At 40.0% G+C, this 26,147-nt stretch overlaps 1 protein-coding gene across 4 annotated transcripts in view; it reads left to right on the top strand.

Moving 5' to 3' along the window:
* Positions 1-26,147, top strand: part of NFIA (nuclear factor I A) — a 400,594-nt gene that overhangs the window by 243,607 nt on the left and 130,840 nt on the right. For all 4 annotated transcript variants that reach the window (XM_049774403.1, XM_049774402.1, XM_049774401.1 and 1 more), the window contains exon 4: positions 20,670-20,744. In XM_049774403.1, coding sequence (XP_049630360.1) covers positions 20,670-20,744 — 75 coding nt within the window. The remainder of the gene's footprint in view (positions 1-20,669; positions 20,745-26,147) is intronic.

Raw genomic sequence — 26,147 nt, 5'->3', positions numbered from 1 at the left:
CACTGTATTTATCCCAGTATGGGTCTGGGACAGGACAGGTGTTCAATAAATGATGCTGGGATGACTTTTAAAAAAGTCAAATGCACTTTATGACAGTGACAGAGCTGACCTTGAAAGAGAACTTGGTCTGGCATAAACATAGATCTTCTGTAGACAGCATTCCCTAGAGATAAAAAGAAGTCATAATTCAAGGCCGATTGCCATTTGCAGCATGTTGTCCACATTTCTTAGAACACTCCAGATTGTGGCTCCATGTTCCTTTCAGGCCTTTATCTCACAGTATTCTTGGCTCCCCTGCCTCCCACATGCACATTGACTTCCCAGCCATCCATTGTCCTTGTGAAGCCGGGAAGCTTGACTTACACTTTCATCTTCTCTTAGGCAAGTCATCAATATTTATTGAGCCCACAATGTAGAGAGGCCTGTGAGAGCTGTAAGGAAACAGAATTGAAATCCAAAGGTGGTGACATGTGAATTGGGTCTTGCAGGGCTGGATCAAGTTTTTCACTAGTGTTTCTTTGGAAGGTGTCTTTGCTCAACCCTTTGCTCTTGGGAACAGGGCAGTGCTGATATTTGTTGAGTTCCTCATCTGTACTGAGCTCATACATAGGCATCAACAGATGTTTGTTGAATGAATCACTCAGGATGTTAGAGAAAAAGTTTATTTATAATTAGATTTAAAACACTATATTATCAGTTGTTTAAAATGCTAAATAATATACCATCATAATAGATCTATGCATATTATTCTAGATCTTGTAATGTATATTATTATATTCTCCCTATCCCTTTTGGAGATAGTTAGAAACTAGTCACTGAACTAACTTTTCCACCCAATTTCCTGTATAAGGAGGAGAAGGCTGTTGGTTTTCCTGATTGTGTCCAGAAGAGAATGTTTGAATATGACAAATCACATTCCTTAAGACATTATTTATTGCTGATGGTGACACTGAAGCCCAGAATTGCCTCTTTTTCTGAAAATAATCTTATTTCAAGTGCCCATGATAATTTACAGTCAACAAAGTGTGGCTAGTTAAATGTTTGCTTATTAATTTAAACATGCACATACATATGTATGTATTGTCACATTAGAACTGGGAGATTTTCTAGATTCCCTAGTCTTGGGGATAAGATTGAACCTAAGGGAGAAGCTCACTGGTGATCATAAAAGTGAATGACTTCCAGGCTATCTGGTAACAGGTAACTGCCTTTGACTCTAGCTCTTGGGAAAATGACAGATACTCAATAAAGACAAAGCATGATGTGAGGAAAAAGGAAGTGGTGCTGTAGGAGCTGCCCTCTTCCCAAACAAGCAGTTGAGAGACACAACACATATCCTTTGAAATTCCTGAGAGGCTGACAGGAGAGCCTGCTGTTACTTCCTTGTATTTCCTGATTTCAGAGTGTTGTTGGTTGAGTTTTAGCACCAGAGATGTGTATGGTTTTTGCCCTGTTTTTAAAATATTTTTAAATTTTTTGTTTGTTTGTTTGTTTGTTTGTTTTGAACAGAGATCACTATAAAGGTTTATTTTTAATTTTGTTTATTTCTTTTTTTCCCCTTAGATTATTTGGATTCTTAGGTCTAGTGATTCTGTTATTTTTGTTTTTGTTTTTGGATGACACACTTGGCAGCGCTCAGGGATTACTCCTGACTCTATACTGAGAAATTACTCCTGGCAGGCTTGGGAGACCATATGGGATACTGGGGATCTAACTCAGGTTGGCTGCATGCAAACCTAACCCCCTACCAGCTATGTTATCACTCCTGCCACAGTGATTTTTTTTTTTTTTTTTGTCATTTTGGATTCTGGGCCACACCTGGCAGTGTTCTGGGCTTTCTCTTTGCTCTACACTCAAGGATAGTTCTGCCAGGGATAGAACTCAGATCGGCCGTGTACAAGGCAAAAATGCCTTATCCATAGTACTATCTCTCCAGTTCCCAATTATGCTGTTTTAAACAAGCAAACAAAACACCATTTAAGTGATTTCTCAGAGTTTATTAACAGTGAACATCTCTGCAATTAGAGGAGTTTGGAGAGAATGGAAGACTTGATTAACATAGTCAGACCTGTACAAGTCACTTAGCCAGTCTTTAAAACTATGAATTCTTCAAAAAGTCCAAAATGTTTGCTTTATATTTTTTCTTTCTTTTGGGGGATGGTGGTGCCGCGCTCAGGGTTACTCACACCCAGCAGCTCTCAGAATAACTCATGGCTCTGTGCTCAGAAATCACTCCCAGCAGGCACAATGGACCATATGGGATGCCAGGATTCAAACCACCATCTTTCCTGAATTGGCTGCATGCAAGGCAAAACCCTACCGCTGTATTATCTCTGTGGCCCCAATGTTTGTTTTATATTTATAGGCCATATGTATCATGGGCCCCACAAAGCAAATTCAAATGAAACAGGAATACAATTATTTTTAAAATAAAGATTTAAGTCTAACATACCCAGGATAGACATTTGATTTGTGTTTTTTTTTTTCCTGAAGGAGGGGGTGACATGCAATTGAGCCCCATCCAAGGCTCATTCCTTACTCTATGCTCAGGAATCATTTTTGATGAAGCTTAGAAGAGCCATATGTGATGCCGGGTATTGAACCCAAGTTGGCTGCACAGGAGGCAAATGACCTACCCTCTGTACTATTTCTCCAACTCCTAAGCTATATACTTAATAAGGAGGTGGGGATAGAAAACATGACAGAGAATGAAGAAGGATTTCAAAAGAAGTAACAATCTATCCCTGATTTAAGAATTTGCTTTCTGTTTATAATGATAGTAAGATAGGTCAAGAGTGGGCAGCATTACTGTGAATTTAGCATCTACTAAGAGGTATTAGTAATAAGAAAGTGTTTGTAGACTAGTGCAGGCTTTTCAGCAAGGGCCAATAGAGTCTCCCTTTAGTGATGCTCAAAAATGAGTGGACATACTTGGATGTCACCAGGAGAGGGGTTGCTGGGAGTCAGTGGTGGAGTCAGGGATACCAAGTCCTGCATTGGTTCCTGACATGGGGCATTGGAAGGCAGCTCCCTCGAATGCTGATGACACTGAGTGGCTGCAGGAATTCCGAGAAGTCTGCTTTCACTAAAACTGAGTCAAGAAGTCCTCAGTCCCTTCTGTGAGTCAAAGGGTCTCTTCCCTGAAATCAAGGAAATGCCTGCATCGCTGAGTGCTTTGATGATCAAAGGGGCCACCATGAAGCATGTCGATCATGCTTCTGACTCAAAAGGCAGATTCTTTTAGCATCGATTTAGAACTGTCAGGAACCCCAGCCCTGTCCTGATGCCGTCTTCTGATGGATCCTGTTATCCTCAAGCAGGGAGCTGGATACCCAGGAACAGGGAGGAAACACATTGAAAAGACGAGCTTCTTACATGCAATGATCATGTTTTAGATGAATGTATTTTTGTTCCATTCAAAATACTTTCACTTGCAAGGTTTTTGGAACAGTTTTTATTTGAAAATGTGGCAAGCAAGAATCAAGCTTCAAAATACTTGCTATCTGGAACAGAGGCAGTGTGCTTCTGGCGGCCCATAGTAGTAGCTGGAGCAGAGCTGAAGCAATAATACAGGGACTAAGGCACTTACTTACTTTACAAATAGCTGATGTGCTTCATCACCAGCATCATATAAGATCCCCCAAGCAACTTTCAGGAGTATCTTCAATACTGCTCAGATATGACTCCTTACGTCCCCAAATAAATTAAAAAAAATGTTTTTGCATCACAACCAGTGGGTTCAGGGATTACTCTTGGTTCTGTGCTCAGAAATTACTCCTGTTAGGCTTGGAAGACTATGGGATGCTGGGGATCGAACTTAGGTTGTTTGTTTGCAAGGCAGATGTCCTACCCAACTCTGCTATATTGCTCTGGCCCCCAAATTAAATAAAAATAAATAAAATTAAATAAAAATTAAATAAAATATTTTAATTAAAAGAAAAAGTTGAAGCAAACCAAATAGTTTGACCCAACTTAATAAAACATAACAAAATATAAACATTATAGCATTGTTACTCCTTTATATTATTACTCCTAATATTGCTTATGAGAGAAATTTGGGTAAAACATGACCGTTTTTTTTTATTTTTATATTTTTAATTATGAGAACAAAGATGCAAATAAAGAGGACATGGTAAGTTACAGTGGAAGGACAATCACCGATAAACAGAATTCTCAGAAGTCCCCTTGCTGATATCTTAAGTTTGAACTTTCAGCCAAAGAACATTAAGAAAAATAAAACAGAACCCATGTACAATTACTTTTTCCCTCAAGTCCCCAGATTGTAATACATAATATTTCTTAGCAGCACACAAAGCAATCTAAAGCCATAAAACTTATATAACTCCTTAAACATTGAAGGCAAAGTACTTTTTTACACTTCCATGCACATGCATGTTAGTTTAAGTTAACCTCAAAAGTTTAAGTGGGTTGGTTTTCTTAAGAATTAGAGTCAAAGGAGCACAGTAAAAATGGTGTTAGAGTGGCAATTACTGTTCGCATAGGCCCACCAAAATATGAGGGACATGGAAAGGAAAAGCCTTGGCCTAAATACAAGGAGATCCTACCCCTGAAATTTCCTGGCATAAGACCAACTCTGGGCTCCAGGCAAACTAGTTTGTCTAATTCAAGTCATTGTCTGTAGTGCCAATACAGTTTTATTTTTCACACAGTCTCCGTTGTTGGTATCATGTTTCTGTATTAAAGATCCTAGAATTTACATATTCTACATTGCAGTCAGAATAGTGTGGAGCATCCTCTCATTTCACCTCACAATTAAAGGGCAATGCAGAGAGCCCTGTCTTGTAAGCAATGACCTGCTTTTAAAAAAAAAAAATGAGGCCTTTTCCTGATGGGTGTTTATAGGAATCCTGGAAGTAGTCCAAAATTTGTTTACCCATACACAGAACAACACTGGGCTTTCTACAAAAGAAAAAAGGGAATTGTCCTGAAAATTAGAAAAACTTGTATTTTATAAAGATTATAAACAAATATAAATAACTATTTATTTATTTATATTGAAAAATAAGATTCTAAATATTAGTTCCTAATTTATTTTCAAGTACTAGAGACTTTTTTTGGGGGGGTGGTGCTCAGGGGTTACTCCTGGCTGTCTGCTCAGAAATAGCTCTTGGCAGGCACGGGGGACCATATGGGACACCGGAATTCGAACCAACCACCTTTGGTCCTGGATCGGCTGCTTGCAATGCAAACACCGCTGTGCTATCTCTCCGGGCCCAAGTACTAGAGACTTTTATATGACACTTTAGATAATCCATTTCTTCAATTTACTTTCATTTTATTTTATTATAATTTTGTTTGTATGTTTGGTTTGGACCATACCTCATGTACTCAGGGTCTATTTCTGGCTCCATGTTCTAGGGTTACTTTGAACTAAGCTCATGGGACAGTGAGGGGTGGGGGTGAAGGTGGGGCTGAATATAATCTCCTGATATAGAACATGCACTCCAGCCCAGTATGCTGTATCTTCAACTTTCTTTTTAAATGTATTTAATGTTTTCATGCTGTTGCAACTTTAGAAAATCATTTTATTTTTATTCAATTCAGTGTAAAATTACACTTTCAATGTTATTTATCTGCACAACTTTTCTTTGGATACCTTTATTATGCTCTAGTGCACATTAAAAAAAAAAGCTTCTTTCAAAAATTCTTTTTTTGCTTTGCATGCAGGAGGCCTGCATGGATTTCTAGCTCTGTATCGCCCCCAGAGTACTGCCAGGAGTGAGCAAGCATGTGCCAGGAGTAGCCCCTGAGCACGGCTGCAGTGTACCCAGCCCTTCCCAGTGTTCCCTTTTTGATTCCAGAGCCCATTTATCCATAGTATATGATATCCATAAATAATAACTATAACTTCTTTTTTTTGGAAGTTAAATGGTTTTATTGAGGGGAGGGTACTAATTCTAAGAAAGTAGACTGATTTGACTGTGATCTGTGATGTGGAATGTGGATGGGGAGGGGAGAAAGAGAGAGACAGACAGAGAGAGACAGAGAGAGAAAGAGAGAGGGGGCCAAAGGTAAAGGAGATCAGTGCTCTAAAAATAAAACTTGGGAATCCCCAAGTGAAATGTTATAAAGCAAAAGTGAGATCTCCATACCTCTTCAAAGCTGGAGTGTGGCCAACCCAGAGGGAACTGCCTTTTTAGTTGCTATTATTTTTATTTTGGGGTCAGACTTGGCAGTACTCAGGGCACTGGGCTCCTGGCAGTGCTCAGGGTATCATATGAATTGCTGGGGAATCTAACTTAGGCCAACCTTGTGCAAGGCAAGTACCTTACCCACTGTAAGGTATCCTGATATAAGGTATACTGATGTAAGGTATACTGATAGTACCCACTGTACTATCTCTGCTATCTCTGTTGTTACCTTTAGCTGTGCTCCTAGTTCTTTTTTTTTTTTTTTAGCATCATCCCTGCATGATCTCACAATTTTAAGCTACAACTTTATGAAGTAAGTGCAGGTATTTATGTTAATTGACAGATGAATAAACAGTATATTTGGGGTTCCAATTTCTATAGTTCTGTCCCTCCCACTGTATTATGTGCACAGAACACTTCACAAATACAATTTTTTTTGAAGAACAAAAAGAATGAACATCTAATTCTATCAGTCTCTCAAAAAGAATACTGCACTGCAGTTTTCACTTTGATTTTGGTTTAACCTAGGACTATTCCATTTTTCTGATTACAAATGACTGAAAATGATGAAACTTGGTATAAATGATAATTACTTATTTTAAAATTAGATATATACCATATATAAATCTCAAAGTTAGCCTGGAGAAGCTTGATAAGTGAGGCAGAAGTAATTTCATTTGAAGTGAACTTTTCATAAGCAGTGGTAATAATTTGCAAAGGAGAAAGGACACTGGCAGGTTTGAATCCTTGGTTGCAAGCTGACACTTTGAGGGAATGTTCCTAGCAAAACACTCAATTCAATGGAAATTAGGTCAGCCTTCTGGAACATTTATCATGTATACCTGTCACCAGTAAGGCCCGTTCCTTAAAGGGAACTGAGCTCAAGAGCTGCAGAAGACACACCAAACCAATAGTTTTACAAATATGTGGGCTTGGCAGAAACTCCCCTAAAACCAAAGCCAACGCCCATAGAGTTGCTGTGGGAATTGAATTCCTTAATACTCTGTTTATAGACTTTTGAAATGGCAAATGGATTTGGTCTATTCTGAAAAACAATCTGTCCCACAGTTTGTTTGGAATAACATCTAGAGTTGCTATAGAAGGGATAGAGATGAATGACCTTGTCTGATTGGAGAATCAATTTCACCAGGCTCTGCATGTCCCTGGACATACAGCCAGGTTGATTTTTTTTTTGTCTAACTCAGGGTGCTCTTTGCACAAAAGAAAGGCCCCCTTCTACCAAAGCTAAGGAGGAGGGAGTTGCTGATGTGATACAGAAACTAGAGTCTTTAGCAATATCTAGAGCTTGAGCAAAATATGGAGGGTTGGAAAGTAAGATCGATTGTATGGTAAAACCAAAACTATGCAAATGATTCAGAATCTGCTATCCTTTCAGTAATCGTGTGGCATGGTTCTGGTGGCTTCAGAACAGTGTCATCAAGTATGAAAAACCAACAAAGGAATTTGAGAATGGACTAGAGTCAGTTTAGGTGCTTTTCAGTTCAATGAATGTCACTCATCGAGGGTCTTAGGGATGGAAATAACCATAATCTCTGAGTAGTCAAATCTCTCAATTTATTGGTTAAGTTACCTTCTCTTTGCAAGGAAGTAATTGCTCCCATTTTTCATGTGTTCTTGTTGGGTAAACTCACCTAAAGACCTCAAGCAATTGCTAATGTATATGTGAAATCGGTTGAAGAAAAGGGTGAAAAAAATCATTTAATATTAGTTTAGACATCTACCTTTATATCTCAAGAGTAAAAGTAAAAGTAAAAAAAATGTGTTATTTCTGTGTTCATTTTTCATATAGGTACTGAGAACCCAATATGCTCCTTACAAAAGGTACATTAAAGTGAGAGTTATAGTTTCCTCTTTCATTGGACTCTCAATCAAGGTGTGTGTGTTTGTATGTACATGGGCATGTATGTGTGACAGACTAAATAAACAAACAAAAATGATACCCCATCTGAAATGCCACAGTGGAGCTTATTTTATTCAAGAGGTGCCAGAGCCATAGTAGGGTTTTACCTTGTGTACAGCCAGTCCAGGTACAATCTTGGCATCTCATGTGCCCCCCCCCCAGGATTAATTTCTGAACACAGAGCCAGGAGAGCCCCAGAGGTTGTTGATTTGACCCAAAAGTACCCCCCAAAAAAGAGAACTCAAAATATTGTGTCTGTTGACAGTAGTATGTAAAGCAAAGTATAATATTTAATCATGTCCTTAAAACAGTTGGAATGATCATCATGTAGAAAATCTTGAAGATTTAAGGGGTTAAAGAGGGCAAGATGGTCTGAAAGAAATCTACCAATAATTTGTTTTTGGAAGTATTAAAAACCAAACCAAACCCCCCAAAACCCCTTTCATTATCACACTCTATTAAGCCAGGAGGAGGAAACAATTTCTAATCAGCACTCTGATCTGGGCAGAGATTGTGCAGTCTTTTGTACCAGGCCTCAGATCTGTGTTCTCTATTCACACATGCTCACTTCCAGCTGTTGTCATTGAAATCCCACATAATCTTCTAAGGTCAAAGGGCAGTCACCCATGGCTGCCACAGTTAAAAGGTTATGCTGATTTCTGTTGTCAAATATTGGCCCTTTTCTCTTCCAATCACTCCTAGTCGAGTTTTTTTAACAAGAAAAAATCCAGCCAAGAATTGTATTACATGACTTTAATGTCTTAAAAGTGTTCTTTCATTGTGCAAACACATGGCTGGGACAGTCTATGGCTTTCTGTTATATTTCACAAAGAATTTTCTGGTACTTCTAAAATACTTTGTGCAGTGCTAAGCCAGCAAACTTCAAAAGTATAGTGGCCCACACATTGTGGCATATCGTAGTAGCTGCAGAAATGGGCAGTGTAGATTCTGCCATTGAACACATGCTGTGACCGATGGTAGACATAACTAGTTCGAGGAAAGTGAGAAAGAATGTTGACCCGAAAAGTGCTTAAAAAATTATAAAACTGACTAGCGATAGAACTCTAAATTAGAGCTCTTGCCTTGCATGTGTGAGTCCCCTCAGTTCAATCCCCACCACTGCAGAAATAAATCAAGAGAAGATAAAGATTATAGTTCTTCAACTATGTAGAATAAATTCAATTTGATTTAAAATGAACCAACCAAAAGAAAAACAGAGATGAATTTATTTTGTGAATGTAACTACTGAAAATAACTTAAGTAATTTATATTATGCATTTGGAAAGCTATACCTGTTTGTAACTTATGTATTTGTGGGAGGTGGGCAGGGAGAGGAGAATCACTATATTGTTCTCAGGGTTGGAGAGATAGTGCTGAGGGTGTCCTCCAGATTGAAGTCCAATTCAGTCCCAAGTACCCACTTCCCTGAGACACAAAAGCCGCATTGCTAGTACAGCTCTGGAGGTCCCTGAGCATTGCCAGGCATGACCGTGGTGGTCCCTAGCACCACAGTACAACACCATGTCCTTGAGATTTTGAATTTACCATCCACCCTGATTGACTGAGAATTGCCTAGAGTGACCCCAATACCCTAAACACTACTTAGGAACCTCCTCCCAATAATCCTGATGATGTGAAATATATAAATTAATAGATATGTATATGTTCAGTTTATTAATAATTTTCTTCCTATGCTTGCTGAGCTCAAATGAGTGCTGAGTATCTTCAAATGGGCTCTGAGCAGCCATCATTCCTGTCAGCTCTGCTGGTGATCTCAGGGGGTTAGCAAGCTGGGTTCTCAGTGAGTGATTTCACAACCCTGTGAATTAAACCCAAAAAAAGGGGGAGAAGAAAGCACAATGGGCATTTTGCTGTTTTACATCCGGTAAGCCAGGGTAGCCCTGGGGTGATCCAGTTTCCTGTCTGTTTTGTTTAAGGTAATCACTTTCTGATGTATTCAGGGAATATTTAAGGTAATAAGTTTCTTATGTATTCAGAGAATTCATCTCCTTATTTTTCCTCCCATCTTTGTTCCCCAGCAGAAACTGGAAGTATTACAAATAGTTTGATCCATTTGTAGATTATGAGTTGTTCCTACCTCCAAGTTTAGGGAAAACTTTGAAAACCTGCAAAGATTACGGTTGCTTCAAACCCCACTTTTAGTTCAAAACCAAGTTAATTAAAAAGTGCTTTTAAGTTTATGGTGTGTTAAAAAATAGCAAAATTAATTTTAAAATATTCATGCATTGCTAACCTTATGCTAAATATAATGAAACCTGCTTTGTATTCTACCATGAAGCAAAAAAAAATTTTTTTGTGTTTAGCCCACACACAGAGGTGCCCAGAGGCCACTCCGGGCTCAGTGCTTGAGGGTCACTCCCAGTGCTTACAGGGCTGTGCTGTCACAAGAATCAACCTTCACACTCGTTCCTGCATGCAAAGTATCTAGCCCTAACATCAAGTAGTTTTATATTTAACTATTTTTTGTTGGTTGCTCTGTGTGTGTGTGTGTGTGTGTGTGTGTGTGATGCAATGTGATGCTCAGATACTTCTGGCTTTGTACACAGTGTCATTGCTGGAAATCAAATCCAGCCTTCTTGAGTACAAAGTTTATGCACAAGCCTTTTCTGCTGTCTCTCTAGTCCTAGAAATTTTATGCTTAAAAAGTGAAATATTTTACTTTAAAAATACTTTAAAAAGTGAAATATTTCTGGGGTCAGAGCTATAGCACAGCAGTAGGGTGTTTGCCTTATACTTGGCTGATCTAGGATGAACCTGGTTTGATCCCAGGTGTCCCACATGGTTGCCCTAGCCAGGAGCTATTTCTGAGCACATAGCCAGGAGTAACGCCTGAGTGTCACTGGTGTGGCCAAAACAAATCAAAACAAAAAACAAGTTAAAAGTCCCCATATAAAATACCTAGATCATTGTTAGAGGTCTACTGAATGACTGATTCAAGAAGTGGAAAAATTAATTTGCTAATCTGGCAAAACAATGGAAGAGGATGTTTTGCCTGTAGGAGAAATACTTAGGGCTGACTGACAGTATTCAAATATTTGAAGGAAAGCAAAATGGATGAGAGATATATTCTGCCTATGCAAGGGACAAAAATCAAGGAAAATCAGGAGAAATTACAGGAATACAAGCTTGTGAAATGAATTCTTTTGAGAAATCAGACCACAATATATTCTTAGTTTAAAATTCTTTCATGCAATGATAATTGTTTCCTTACCAGATAGACTTTAAGGTTTCTTCATTTCTGGGGCCAGAGCGATAGTACAGTGGGTAGGACATTTGTCATGTACGTGGCTAACCTGGGTTTGACCCCCAGCATCACATATATTACCCTGAGCCTGTCAGGAGTAATTGCTGAGCACAGTGCCTGGAGTAACACCTAAACATCACTGGATATGGCTCAAAAAACAAAAAAGGAAAAAAATAGAGTTCCTATTTTCTAGTTCATCTTGTGGTGTCATATATCCAATAATTATAAACATACAACTACATAAAATATTTTTTCACTTTTTATTTAGGTACTTTTACATCAGAATATTTTATATATTTATATCAATTTAGATATACCCTCTTGTTATTCGGTCACTTATAACTCAAACTTATACTCTTTTTATGTGACTTCATTGAATAGGCAAACTTAATTTAATGAAATACTGCTCTTCCTTTTCTAAACTGTAGGGATTGATAAAAAGATACAGTAAGGTCTTTGGTTTAGACTCATTAATGAAGTTCTGACGTTATACACGATAGATTTAAATGTCATGAAATGTCTCATTTTATATAGTAAAATAGAGGTCAATAAACCCAAATCTATGTCATCCACTGACTGTGTCACAGTAAAGAAGTGACTTAACCACTCTTGAGATCCACCTTTCATGCCTATCAAAGAAGAATATAACCAATTATCCAGAGTTTGAAGTGAATGAGTTTTGTCTAAATATTTAGAAGAATACTAAGCACAAAATGTGCATGCTGGGTAAATGAAATCAATACCTTAGATGAAAATTAACACTAATTAGAGTTAGTAAGTGTGGTTATATTTCCCAGATAGGAGGCTGAGCTCTACAATACCTGTTTCTGTCATGACCCATTTTCTGTGTGCAGAGAGATGTACAAATTGTTTCTGGATTTGGACCGTACTTGGGCTTGCATTAGGCATGTTAATCAACTGAAGAGTTTTCATCCTCAGCACACTGGCACTTCTTAAACAAAATAAGGAAAATAGGAAAAGGAATAGGACAGTATATATGCAGAATAACATTTCCCCAAACCAAATGATATCCTGGTCAAATTTACCAAGACAATAATCTGAATAATTGAATTTGAACAATAGCCAACATGAGTAGGGTGGCTACAGTTAAGAAAATGTATTCACTATAGCGACTTGAAGAGTTTCCCACATGTGATTGTATTTTTTTAAACTTGTTTTTCTATACAATGTTGTATACACACCTGTGTTGTATCCTTATTTTCTTTATTGGAATTTGGTGAGGTGATGGCAGGACCAGCTTGCAGAACACATTTTAGGAAGCATAGACATGAACCCTGATACAGAAAATGGAATGTGTTTTTGGGAGATAGTGGAAAGCACACTTGCTTGCAATAGAAAGTTTGTATTTGCAAAGTATTGGAAGAGGTGCTGAAAGGGTGTTCCAGAGGCCAGGTGTCAAAGGGCTTAAAATACCAGACAGGGTATTTAATGTACAAACTTGTCAAAACTTGACTCTCAAGGAAGTCATGAAATGTTAATGTCTTTTAAAATTCAGTCACAAGATACCAACCATCCATCTACTGTATTCATAACCACCTCTGGCTAGTAGAGCCAAGTGGGGAGCAGCTACCAAGCAGGTATCACCAAATTGAGTGCCCAGAGGGGCCTTTTGAAGTATTGAAATTAGTGAAATAGCATGACTAATACTGGACTGTATGGTTCTCCACTTATGTCTAGCTTAAAAATATTCATAGGTTTATCCCCAAACATCACCAGGAGTGACCTCTGAGCAATAAACAGGAGTGCCCCCTGATATGTACTGCTAGATATGCCTCCCCCAGTGAAATGAAAGGCATTCTTATACAATCTCAAAAAACTTGTAGTGTTTTATAGGCCAAGCAAAATACATTTTCAGGTTAGCCTGGGCCTGTGGACTGCAAATTTGTGACACTGTTGACATTAAAAGGGAAAATTTAACAGTCTGAAGAATGATTCTACTACACAGTATCATGCTGAGCCCCCATAGCCTCGGTTTGGCTGCTCTGCCATTGAACATACTCTTCTTCTGCATGGAGCTGCTCTAATTTTGATGAAAAGGAAGAGGCCATGTTGGGGGTTAGGATTTCTTTTCAGGCAGTTAGATGAAACAGGCTGTCTCCCTCCCATTGACTCTTGAAGAGTGCCCCATCTTTACAGGGAGGGAGATAGGGACATGAAACCTGCTGGCCATTGTCAGATGTGGGCAGCCACAAATTCAAGTAGTACACTGCAGTAGACTCAATTTTAGTGAAATGCATGATGAAAATCTTGGTTTAAATGTCTTCCTTCCCTGGAAACTTCTTATCCACAAGAGTAAAGACCTTGTGTTATTTCTTCTCAAGTCCCTGTGCCCTGGATTCTGTCAGTATCAGAAGCATTCAGTAAAACTGGACCTAGTAGAAGCAGCAGAGAACCTACAGCTGTTGGACATTATCATTTTGCATCTGACAGAGTAAAATTATGTCCTAATTGCAGATGAGACCCCTATATTGAAACACCCTTCCTGAGCAGGAAAGGCTCTCAAATGAGGTGTCTCAAATCACTCACTGGCATGCTAGGATAACAGTTTTGCACCAGGATCCAGGGATTGTTCTGGGTTTTCTGACCAACATGTGATAATGACATAGTCCTGTCCTTCAGTGGCTCATAGGTCAATGGGAGAAATGAAATCCTCCCTTTGGAAGAGAGGTCTGTAGGTGGAGTTGAGGTTTCTCTGAGGTTGCTCAGTTCTGTGAGCAGCCAGGATTGAATCCAGGGCCTGCACATATTCCAGTTCTCTCACTTCTGTATAGAAGTTAGCACTGGAGTTGGAACCATCTTTGAAGGATGCTACAAGAGAATGACTTTTTGGGTGGCCTGGACTTCTATTGAGCAGTTTTTTTTTTGTTTTGTTTTGTTTTTTGGCATCCATTAACCAGATTTTTAGGACTAAGATCATGTTCATTCCTCCCATAGGACCCACAAGAACAGCTTTCGGGGGGCCAGAAAGATAGTTCTGCAGGTCAGGCACTTATCTTGATCGATTGACCTAGGATCTATTTCTGGCATCCCAGATGGTCCCCCCCCCCCAGCCCTGTTAGGAGTGAGTCCTGAGCACAGAGCTAGGAGTAAGCCTTAAGGACTGCCAGGTGTGGCCCCAAACAAAACAAAGGCAAACAAAAGAACATGGCCTGGTGGAAACTTGTGCGATTTAGTCACTTTGTCCTGTCCTCTGCTTGGTTCCAGAGAGGCACTCTAACGCCACACATCTGACTTTCTTCCTTTTCTGCCTGTTAAAAGGCAGTGAGATCTTCAGTGAGGAGTGTTCCCACAGCATGAATGGCATTTTTCACCTCTCAGTCTCAAGTCTCTCAGCCTTGAGAGCCGTTTTTTCTGCCACCTAGAATAGAACTTGCTTGTTTATATTGCTGCCTCTCCAGGAAAGCCTAATCTTTCCCTAATACATATATGACGAGGCATTGAAGTCTGAACCCTGATTGGGAATTCACTGAAACAAGATTGCTGAATCCCCTCCATTTTCTGTAAAACGAAAGAGGGTACACATGATTTGGTCTCCTAAGTTATGGCTTGGGACTAGACAGTCTGAATAGGGTACAGGCTGACTTTTTGTCTCAGGAAGACTTACTCAGCATGCCTACTGAGAATATGGTTTTTTTCCTTTTGATTTTTGGGCACACCCCACAGTGCTCAGGGCTTACTCCTGGCTCTGTGCTCAGAAAACACTCCTGGCAGGACTTGTCCAGTGATCACTCATGGACAGGGATCAAACTCTGGGTCAGATATATGCAAAGCAGGTACCTCTCCACCCCTCACTGAGGACCTTTGTTTAATAGTAACATCTAAATGTGGAATTATGTCAGTTTATTTTTTTTTTACCTCCTTGCTCACTTTTCTCTCATGTCATACAATGAGACAGAATGCCCAGAGTCATGTATTTTCCCTGAAAGTCATTCTTATTATTTGGTTTGTTCAGGGTGAACAAAATAATCTTCTGTTCAAGTTTGCTTAGTAATTCTGACTACTGTGTCATTTTTTCCATCATTTTTTGGGTTTCATTTCTCATTGCTATGTCCTGCTAGAGTACATCAGTGGTTTTCCAGATAATTGGTGAGGAAACAAAATTAGTTTTATATTTTTTTAAAGTACCAGGGAATGTTTGCACAGACCTTTCTTGGGAACGCACTTTATTTTTAAAAAAAATCAATATTTTTAATGAATTGCTTTTACAATCCTGTTAATAATGGTTTCTCATGCACATAGTTCACCCAATATCAGTGCCCCCTACTCTCTCCCCCAAGGATCCCAGAACCCCTTTCACTCAGTGGGGGTACATTCTAATTGTAAAGTGGGTAACCTGATCACCTGAGAGGGGATGGCTGCATTAGACTTGGGAAATAGTTCTACTGTCTTTTACCTAATGATGAAAAAATCTTATCTTTCTTATCTGTGAACTAACATATATTTTATTAAAAATTAGCTTTAGGAGGCTGGTTGCTGCTTCTTGGGAGGGGGGGTGATCTGGTAGAGAGTGGGTTATTTTTAATGTAGGTTTCTCACACAATGGCCTGGGCACTAGACTTCTTGTTGAGTGAGAAACAGGGAAGGTTCTATATGGCCATGAAATAGTGTTGACCCTTTTACTGTTTTACTGGGTCTCCCAAAATGAGGTGAAACATAGGTCAGTCACTGATACTTCTCATCAGAAACCTTAGTGGAACATTTTCCCTGAGAAGTTTCATCTATGTGGGTTGTCTCTTTTATTGTCATGTTCTGGAGGGTTTTTTTGAGGCAGGGAAGGATTGTGGGGGTAGACTGTGGGATGATTCTTTTGAAGAGTTTTAAGAAATACATTGGCTCAAGCAAGTCACACTCAATGGCTAAAAGTGAGAGACACCAAGAAACAGGATTTAATTTTCTTAGAGGTGTTATTAAAAGAAAAAGAAAGAAAAGAAAAAAGAAAAGAAGAAAAGAAGCATGTTGGGGCTCAGTGTGTGTTCAGTCAGAAGCATCTCTGGAAGGCTCATTGACATTCGGTTAGTGCCAAGAAGACTGGGACATGGAAGTTATTCTTGACTAAGAGCTCGTAGTCTAACTGAAGAAAAAGCCAGGATGCCCCTTCAGTCTTTGGCAAGCTCTTGACAGAGCACACCAGATTATTGTCGGGAAACCAGGCAAAGAGTCGAAGAGATGGGCAGTTGAGGAAGAAGCGATGGTGGGTGGGAGATTGTGGGTGGGATCATTGAGGAGTATGTGTTCACTTAGGCCTAGGGCTTGAGCAGGAAGGAAGGAAGACCAGAGATGGAAGATGAAGCAGTAAAGGGGAACATAGATTACCTTGCTGTAGGCCATGAGAAGTTGGTATATTCCCGCAACTCTCTGTGGAGCTCTTTCAAGATTTCTGACAGGGAGTGATCATGAAACACATGGGATTGATCTCAGATTCTCTAATACCTTGTCCTTTAAAGAAAAGTAATAGTACCTTTCTAAATTTAGGTACTGAGATTTATGATTTTGTTGCTTGTACTCATTACAACACCTCACCCATTACCAGAGTCCATTTCCTTCCACCAGTGTCCTAAGGGCCCCTCCCAACCCATCCTCCAAGTAAGTTCAGTTCTATAGACAAAACCTGCAGTTCCAATGACTTGACCGCTTGTTCCCTTACTATGCTTCTTTTATATCTCACACTTGGGATAGAGTTCTCTCTCTCCCTCTCTCTCTCCCTATCTCTCTCTCTTCTGGAGGTTATAACAGCTACACATATTGGTGAATGGAGTTAAGTTCCCTGATTTCCTCCAAATTTTAAATCAATGATAAGTTGATAAAATTAAAAGTAAATTTAGATTAGAAAATTTTCAGATTCTTTTATACCTTGTAATCTTATCATGCCATGCTTGTCTCCACCAGAAGCACACATTTTTTCTTTATTTGGTTGGCCTTGGTATCTTACTTTCTCAGAGAAAGACCACCCTTTCTAATGCTTTAGCTATTTGTTTTCTTAGATCCATAGTACCACTTGGGTTTTTTTATATTGCATTGGTTTTACACATTTCCCATGGTTTCTAATTCTAGATTGCACATTCCCTAAAGATAGACACAGTCTGTTAATCTCCCCCCTCCCATAATGCAATGCTTGGCACATACTAGGCTAGACTCTCCAGTAATTCTTTGTTGAATAAGTGAAGGAATTGTCAGACTTGCCTGTTTAGCAAATCAGTTCTGGCTGCAGAGTTAGAGCTAAGAAGGCCAGGCTGAGGCTGGAGAACATGGCTAGGAGACTGTTGCATCCTGCTGGTGGAAATTGGAAAGAGCTGGAGCCACAGTTAGAAGGGGCAGATGGAGGCACATGGAGTCAAGAAACAGTCAGAAAATGGAATCAGTGCGGCTTAGTTGGATATGCATTTTTGTAAGAGGCAGGAGTCAGAAATGGCACCCAAACACAGACAAGTCAATGAACGTTGGATACGTCATTGAAGGAGTGAATTCAGAAGAGTAAGTAAGCACAGACTTTAGGGAGAAGCAAACAATCTCAGTTTTTGGACACATTGGTCTGAGGACCCTTGTGTCCTCTCTGGTAAAAATAGCCTATAAATATTTTACTCTATGAATTTGGAACCCAGGAAAGAAAACTTATTGGCCAAGCTAAAAATTTGAGGATATCAAACCAGTAGTCATTCACATATTCATTCCACAGCTATTCTCTTAGGAACTACATTGTCCCAGACATGGAAGACAGTGATGAAGGAAACAGATGTTTATTCTAGTATTCTCAGTTACCACAGTCAAGACAGGTAGCTGATGTCCTAGAAGGAGATACAATAGCACAGTCTTAGGCATCAACCCTGCAGAAAAATCACATTTCAGAGGCAGACAGAAGGAAGGGACCATGGGGAGAGGAGAGTTTGAATGGATGAATGTAGGGGTTTCCCCACCTCTCAAGCTCTTTGCCAGGTGAAACTTAGTTTGCACAACATATTGCTTGCTTTTACAGTGGCAGCCTGAAAGTACATGTGTTCACATTCACCCTGTATAGAAATTCATGTGAGGTCATCCTTAAAATTAGGAATTTCAAAGGCTAGAGCTCAAACAAGTATCAGCCCGCAAGTGAGTAACATGAAGATGAGCAAGAGCAAGAGATCGCCCTAGCTTCCCTACTCACCTGCGTATTTCCTTGCTATTGTTCTATGTGCTTTAAGACAAACTTAACGTACATTATGGTGAGATTTCCTTTGTTTTGGTCTGAAGGATAAATCTCATGTTATCGTTGTCACAATAGAAAGGTGTTTCAGTCTGTTTTGCCAAGGCTTCATTGGAGAATTTTTTGTTATTATTATTTATCTTTACTTCTCGCTTCTCTTAATCCAGGAGATACCTTGGATAGTATCAGACAAAAGTCAACTAAGTACCTGGATGTGGTTTTGTTTTGAGAGTTGATACTTTATTTTATTTTTTTTTTATTTGAGTTTTTGGGATCGCACCCAGAGGTTCTCAGGCCTTATTTATGGCTATGCTCAAGGATGACTTCTGATGAGACTCCTAAGAGCATTTAAGATGCAGCAAATCTAACTTGGGTCTGCAACAGCCAAGGCAAGCATCCTATCTGCTGTACTACCATTTCTCTGACTCTGAGGAACTGAAACTTCTTAATTTTTTTTTCAAATAAAAAAATGCTACATTTATGTGTGTGTGTGTGTGTGTGTGTGTGTGTGTGTGTGTGTGTGTGTGTGTTGGATTCTAAAATTTTGAGCTGTTTTATGTAGAATATCCTGGATTTTTAATTTGATATCAAACTAAGTGAATTATTTTCCTTAAACTCCCAGTAAAACCACTTCTTTAAGCAGAAGTCTAATGTAAACACAAGAAAAAATAATAATAATTTGTAGGTTCATTTATAATCCTCCAAACATGAGGATTTTTGCATGTATTTATGTGCATGACATTTAGCAAATGTATTCATGCATAAATGATGCCATAGGTAAATTTGCTTCCCCTTAGTAGGCAAAATCTAGCTTTTATCAATAACATAATTTTTAATGGATTGTTTGCTGTATATTCAGATTAGCCTATATTTTAAGCATTATATTTCCTAAATATGTAGAGAATTACAAAGAACACTTATTTTTAAAATTCTAACCAACTACTTTGCCCAATTTTAAAGCAGTTTATTACTCTAATACTATAGACAGATAACCTGAACAGGATCTTATATAGTTGCATATACTGATAAAATTTTGGAGGGAGAATAGAAAATGACAACATTGATTATATATTCTTTGCTTTTGAAAAGTTTTGTGGTCTAGCATATACTGTGAAGATAAATGAACAATGAAATAATAATGACTGCCACCCATCTTAAAGGAAAGTAAATTCCAGCAAAAGCAAAAAAGATACAGAATTCCAAAGTGAAACTGTTTTGAACTTCTGAATTATTGGTTTATTTATTTAAATAAATTAATAATTCATTTAATAATAAATAACATTAATAATAAAACATTTAAATAAATAAACCTATTGGGTGGGGTGGGGATTGAGATAGGCAGCCTTCCATCTCTAAATATCTGAATTATTTTTCCTTGGAATAACTTGTTTTCATGTTTAAGGAGTGGGACTCACTTCTCATAGTTTGACTTTTACAAGATTTGCCTAGTTTATCTTAACGGAAACCTTTTTATGTCTTGCTTGATTTGAATGATTGCAAGCTAACCCTGATCAGATGTTTTGTTAGAGAAAAATGTTTTTTTTTTTTTTGGGGGGGGTGGGATTGAGCCATACCTTGCGGCACTCAGTTACTCCTGGCTCTGAGCTCAGAAATCACTCCTACCAGGCTTAAGAGACTATATGGGATGCTAAGATCAAACCTGGGTTGGTTCTGGGTCTACCTCGTGCAAGGCAATTGCCCTTCTGCTGTGCTATTACTCCAGCCACGAGAGAATAATGTTTTTAAAAATGATGGTGGGAATTTAGCTCACTGGGCCCATTCTTAGGTAGCCTGTTTTCATCCCAGTCCTTAAATTCTCAAAGGTCAGCCAAGGTAACCACTCTTTTTAATTCCTCTTTTGTTTCAGACTTCCTGCTGAAATTTTTTTTAACTACCTCAAAAATATTACCCAGTTGTTTGTGTTTCAGCTTCCTATACCCTCCAGATTCAGCCCAGAAATCTATCTACCTACCTAACCAAAGGACTGTGCCCTCCTATGTGAATGCTAGCTAGAGTCCAGTATGAAATGAGCCGTCACTGCAAAAATTTCTATTTAAAAGTCTCTTGTCAGAGACATGATGGCACTTGATTTCTATTGTTGACACTTGGTTTCTCTTGTTCTTATTTTCTCAGGACATTTGGGCTTCCAGGACAGTTTCGTCACATCAGGTGTTTTCAGTGTGACCGAGCTGGTAAGAGTGTCACAGAGTAAGTATCTTGAACAGCCTTTGGCTTTGGGTCTGTAATTGCATTATACATGGGTGTCCTGGAGATAGAAGTAGTTTCTCAAGTCCTTCTGTCTCTCACCAGGGGACCAAGTTTTGCCACAGCCAAGAGTTTGGAATTGGGAGTTCAAGGGAGGCATGGGGAAAAACCTGTCTCACAGACTTTCTTAAGAATAAAGTATGAAACCTGAGTTAAAAAAAAAAATAAATCAGAGGCTTCCCTCATTCTAAGAATTTTTATTTTTTGAAAAAACTTTTTGACCTTTAAGAAATGCTAATGCCTTTAATGAGGAACTAGGTGCTGTGTGATCATTACCTACTTGTCAATAGTCACCAGCCTCAGTGAATTTAGCACACTTGTCACCACCAGCTCCATTGATCAAATTCATTGTATTTTCACTATGACATAACGTAGTACAAGGAGAAAGTGTTAGACCCTCATGTTTGCATACACACCTTCCATGAAAAACATGATTTTGTTAAAAATATATATACCTGTAAAAACTATGGTGTTCTGGTTTCAATAGTAAGGGGAGCAATCTTTGCTTAACATGGTATTTTTGTACCCCCTCCCTATGATATACTCCCACTGTTGTGATCCTGAGAGTCCAAAGAATTAAGGCACTTGCCATGCATGCAGCTAACCCAGATTTGATCCCCAGCACAGCTCATCTAGTCCCCTGAGAACTTTTAGGAGTGATCCTTGAGCACAGTGCCAGGAGTGAGCCCTGGCACTGCCCAGAAAAAAAAAAAATTACATTAGTAGCATTGGTTTCCTGCTGTATCCACTGCTTTGCAGAACCATGCCTTGTGAAAATGAGTACTTTCAAGTTCATATACCCTCCCTATGTATTCAGCACAATATGTCCACCCATCTCATGTCAAGAGATCCACTGCAGCTAATCAACCCATTATCTTGACATCTGTCCTCATATCATTAAATGTGTCATCTCTTAAGGACCCAAACAGTATGTGATGAGAGTCAAGGGACAGAGAGAAACTTTAAAGACAGTTGAACATTCCCTGTTATCCCTCAGCCAATGGACTATGCTTTTACATGTGTTACATAAAGTAATTCTTGAAGTGCCCCTTATATAAGAAAGTGTTTTCATGTATTTGGTTTTTGTTTTAATCTTATAAGTAAATTAAGTTGCCAATTTTGTAACTCATTGGTCCAAAGTCAAATTGGTGAAATAAAGTCCCTGTGATACAGAAATTCATACTTTTAAACCAGCCTTCTCGAAGATTCTACAGCTTGACACTAGGAAGGGAGAGGAGGAGGCAGACATTCCAGGGTGAGGAATTGGAACTCACAGCCCTTCCTTGGTGCTTGATTGTTGTGTGTAGTGTAGGAGAGAAGCAAGCTAAGGGATGATATGGAGGGGCAGCATATTTAGAGTTGGATGGAGAGTGGCAGTCAATTTAGTTTTGAGTGAGAGACTGTTGAATTAAATACCTTGGACTTGGAAGAGGGATTCGAGTAACATTGTCTCTGCATGTGCCTAGTTTGTTTTTGTTTTTGGGTCACAACCAGCTATGCTCAGTGGTTACTTCTGGCTGTACACTCAAAAATTGCTCCTGGCAGGCTAGGGGACCATATGGGATGCTGGGAATCAAACCTGGGTTCATCCTGGGTCGGCTGCATGTAAAAGCAAATGCTCTACCACTGTGCCATCTCTCCAGCCCCTTCGCTTGGTTTATATGTTCCAAATTCACAAAAGGATCCAGGGTTGTCCATTTTCTTTTCTCTTTCTTTCTTTCTTCTTTCTTTCTTTCTTTCTTTCTTTCTTTCTTTCTTTCTTTCTTTCTTTCTTTCTTTCTGTCTGTCTGTCTGTCTGTCTGTCTGTCTGTCTGTCTGTCTGTCTGTCTTCCTTCCTTCCTTCCTTCCTTCCTTCCTTCCTTCCTTCCTTTCTTTCTTTCTTTCTTTCTTTCTTTCTTTCTTTCTTTCTTTCTTTCTTTCTTTCTTTCTTTCTTTCTTTCTTTCTTTCTTTCTTTCTTTCTTTCTTTCTTTCTTTTTTGGTTTTTGAGTCACACCCAGCACTGCTCAGGGGTTACTCACACCCAGCACTGCTCAGGGGTTACTCCTGCCTCTATACTCAGAAATCACACCTGGCAGGCTCGAGGGACCATATGGGATGCCAGGATTTGAACTGCATTCTTCTGCATGCAAGGCAAATGCCTTACCTCTGTGCTATCTCTCCAACCCCCAGGGTTGCCCATTTTCTATGCAAGTGTATCTGTACTTAAGCAGGACATATAGATCTGCATGTAAGTGTCCATGTGCATTCATTGAGCCCTTCCTAGAATTGAAGCCATCTAAATGCATAAAAAGAAGAGATCTTTGTATCTCCCTGATTAGAGCACTAGAACTTTCTATTCTACCCTGGCTGCTGTAATATCTCAGACCAGTCCTCATTACCATGGGAACCCTGAGATTAGGAAAGGGAGATAGACCTCATATGTTCAGAATTCACCCCCAGAATTGTATTCATCCTCCTCATTTTCCTGGATGTATCTATCAGGTTTCAATCCCCCAAGCCTTGCCTCAGTCAGTGTCTGCCCCAAGGTTAGCAAGGAATCCTAATCTGCCAGCAGAGGCAGGGCCGCAGATTAAATTTGCAGAGGGACCTGCTTTGGCTTCCTGGCTGTTGAAGGGTGGTGGTGTGGATGCCTGGCATCAGGGCCAGCTTTCAGTTCTTGGATGCCCTTTGGTTCTACACATGGCTGTGTAATCACTCCAGGACCTGCATGCACATGGCTGCATGCTGACTGACACCGTTTGGCAGACATGGAACTGGGGCTGTGTTAGTCTCATTGTGGCTCCAGGCCAAAGTTGCAACCCTGCCCCCTCTCTCTTCGAGTTCTATAACCAGGTTTGTCAGGGTGCATGGGCATAGGCTGCCAGTACTGCTGAGGCAAGGGCCTCCCAGCTCAGCATCCTTACCGCATCACTCTAGAAGACTAAACACTCAAGCCTCAGCCTTCCTAGGACTTCCAGTAACAATATTCTAGGTGTTTCAGGATCTCAGGACTGTGAAAGAAGGGCTGGGAATTAGCCAGGATGGGGTATATGCCAGGCATGTACTGTACCTGTACTTTTTCCCCACCCTTCCTACCACCAGCTGTGTTGCAGATGCAAACACAAGCTAGTAATTTTGCACTTTCTGTAAATATTCTAACATAGGATGTTAGCCTTGTGACATGTTTCACTTATGAATTCTGCCCATTCAAGGTTAAAATTATTTCTATAGACACCCAAACAAATAATTCCTTATTTTTCCTGGATTTTTCTCAGGTCTGATTTTTTTTTTTTTTTTGATTTTTGGCTTTTGGGTCACACTCAGCAGCGCTCAGGGTTACTCTTTACTCTATGCTCAGAAATTCTTCCTGGCAGGCTCGAGGGAACATATGGGATGCCGGGATTTGAACCAGTCCTTCTGCATGCAAGGCAAACACTCTACCTCCATGCTATCTCTCCAGCCCACATTTTTTTTATTTTCAGTTAGTAGACTATTTATGTAGAATGCTTTTGAGGTTAGCACGGAGTTTCAATATTCACAGTTTCCCCTCTTGTGGTTGCCTTTTCTGAGTGTGGTGCATTTGTACAGCGGGTGAGCTGGCCTTGGTTTCTGTGGAAGTTCATAGTTGGTGTGAACTGCCTGGGTGGGCAGATGTGCAGCCAGCTGGATCCTGGATCCACTCTGTCACATCGGGTTGAGCAGTTTTGCCTCCTAAAACTCGCCGCTGCCCTGCCTTCCTGTCTTGCCCTTTCTTCCTACTCCCTAAGCCAAATGAACTCTGAACTTGTCATTGGGCTGCCTTATCTGTGGATACTTTAAGTGGCCTCAGCATCTTAGAATTTCTGTTATTACGTTTTTTTTTCTTAACAACCTGATCACCTTAATCCCCAGACCTGCCTCTGCCTCTCCACTAAACTCAGTCCATCCTAATCACACTAATCATGTAACATAGCAAGCCTGGCTCTTGATCCTTAGTTTAATGAGGCCCCCTTCTCTTGGCTTCAAGTTTTGATATTTGTTACTCTTTTTTAAAGAAAAAACTATTTATATTGATTGTTTGATTGGTTGGATGGTTTTGGGACTACACCCAGTGATGCTAGGGAGTTAGTTACTCTTGGTTCTGCACTCAGAACCTGGCAGGCTGGGGAACCATATGGGATGCCAGGAATTGAACCAGGTCCCTCCTGGCTCAGTTGCCAGCAAGACAAACATCCTACTGCTATGCTATCTCTCCGTCCAGATATTTGATACTCTTAATATTTATTTACACAAATATTCTTCCTGTTAGTACTGTTTGGGAGTTTCCCTCCTTTCACTGTCACTAAATGAGGGGCCTACAATTTCAGCATTTCTTCATGGGGATTCCCTGAAATAACAGTGTTGAGGTTGGTTGTTTATAATCATTTGCTACAGGGAAAGAGGGAGAGCTGTAGACTGCATCATTGATAAGTGATGGACAGAAAGGCAGAAGGGGGCTCTGCACTAAATGATACCCAGCATATCACAGTGCTGTGGAGTGCCTGCCCTCTCTGGCCCTCATTTCCACTTTATGCTGACCTCTGGCCTCCTCACCTTTCATCTTTCTAATGTTATCATCTGCAAAGGCCCTAATGGAGCCTCTGACTTCCACTTCATAGTCAGTAGAGATTGCCTCTCTAGGCATATGGTAGGACCCTCTGAAAGTAGGACTAGTTATTTGTCACTTTGTTCAGGATAAAATGCTGCCTATGTGGGTAAGAAGCAGAGGGAACAGGAACCTTAGTCATTGTGAAGGTTGGGGGGCTCTCTTGTGCTTTAGGGGAAAGGGTTTATAAGTGCACACAATGCAGGTCAGAGCCATTGAAGTCTCAGCATAAAACTGGGAAGCAAGATGCAGCGCCCCTCTGCTGAATGTCCCATTCTCCATCAAAGCCATTCATATTGGTCTCTGTCCTAGAAAGGGAACCCCTCAGCCCCCTGAAGAGGCATCTTGGCCCTGAGGCAGATGTGGGTGTGGGGTGGTTTTGGGGGAGGTGAGACAGGATTTCTGTTCCTGGTCTTCTGTATCAATGTTTGCCTAGTGCATGCTTTGGGGCTGTCAAATGCCATTCCCGGTAGGAACCCAGAAAAGCCTCCCCCCAAAAAAACCCACCACTTGTGCCCATTTCCTGCCAAAGTGCTGACTGTTTTCACTTGAAGTTGGGGGGAGTGACTCAGAGCCCTTAAACACTGGAAAAAAGGAAAACCACAAACACACACACAGGCCATTGTGACACCCCCACCCACACCCACACCCCCCCTGCAGCTTCTCAGTTTCTCTCAGTGGTTTGTACCCCAAGCCGGTTGCAAGGGTTAAGTAAACTTCGTGGGTCAGGATGACTTCACGG

This window comes from Suncus etruscus, chromosome 6 (genome assembly GCF_024139225.1).
Source record: "Suncus etruscus isolate mSunEtr1 chromosome 6, mSunEtr1.pri.cur, whole genome shotgun sequence".
Classification (NCBI taxonomy): Eukaryota; Metazoa; Chordata; class Mammalia; order Eulipotyphla; family Soricidae; genus Suncus; species Suncus etruscus.
The sequence above is the reverse complement of the archived record's forward strand: the minus strand, read 5'-3'. Positions and strand labels throughout refer to the sequence as shown.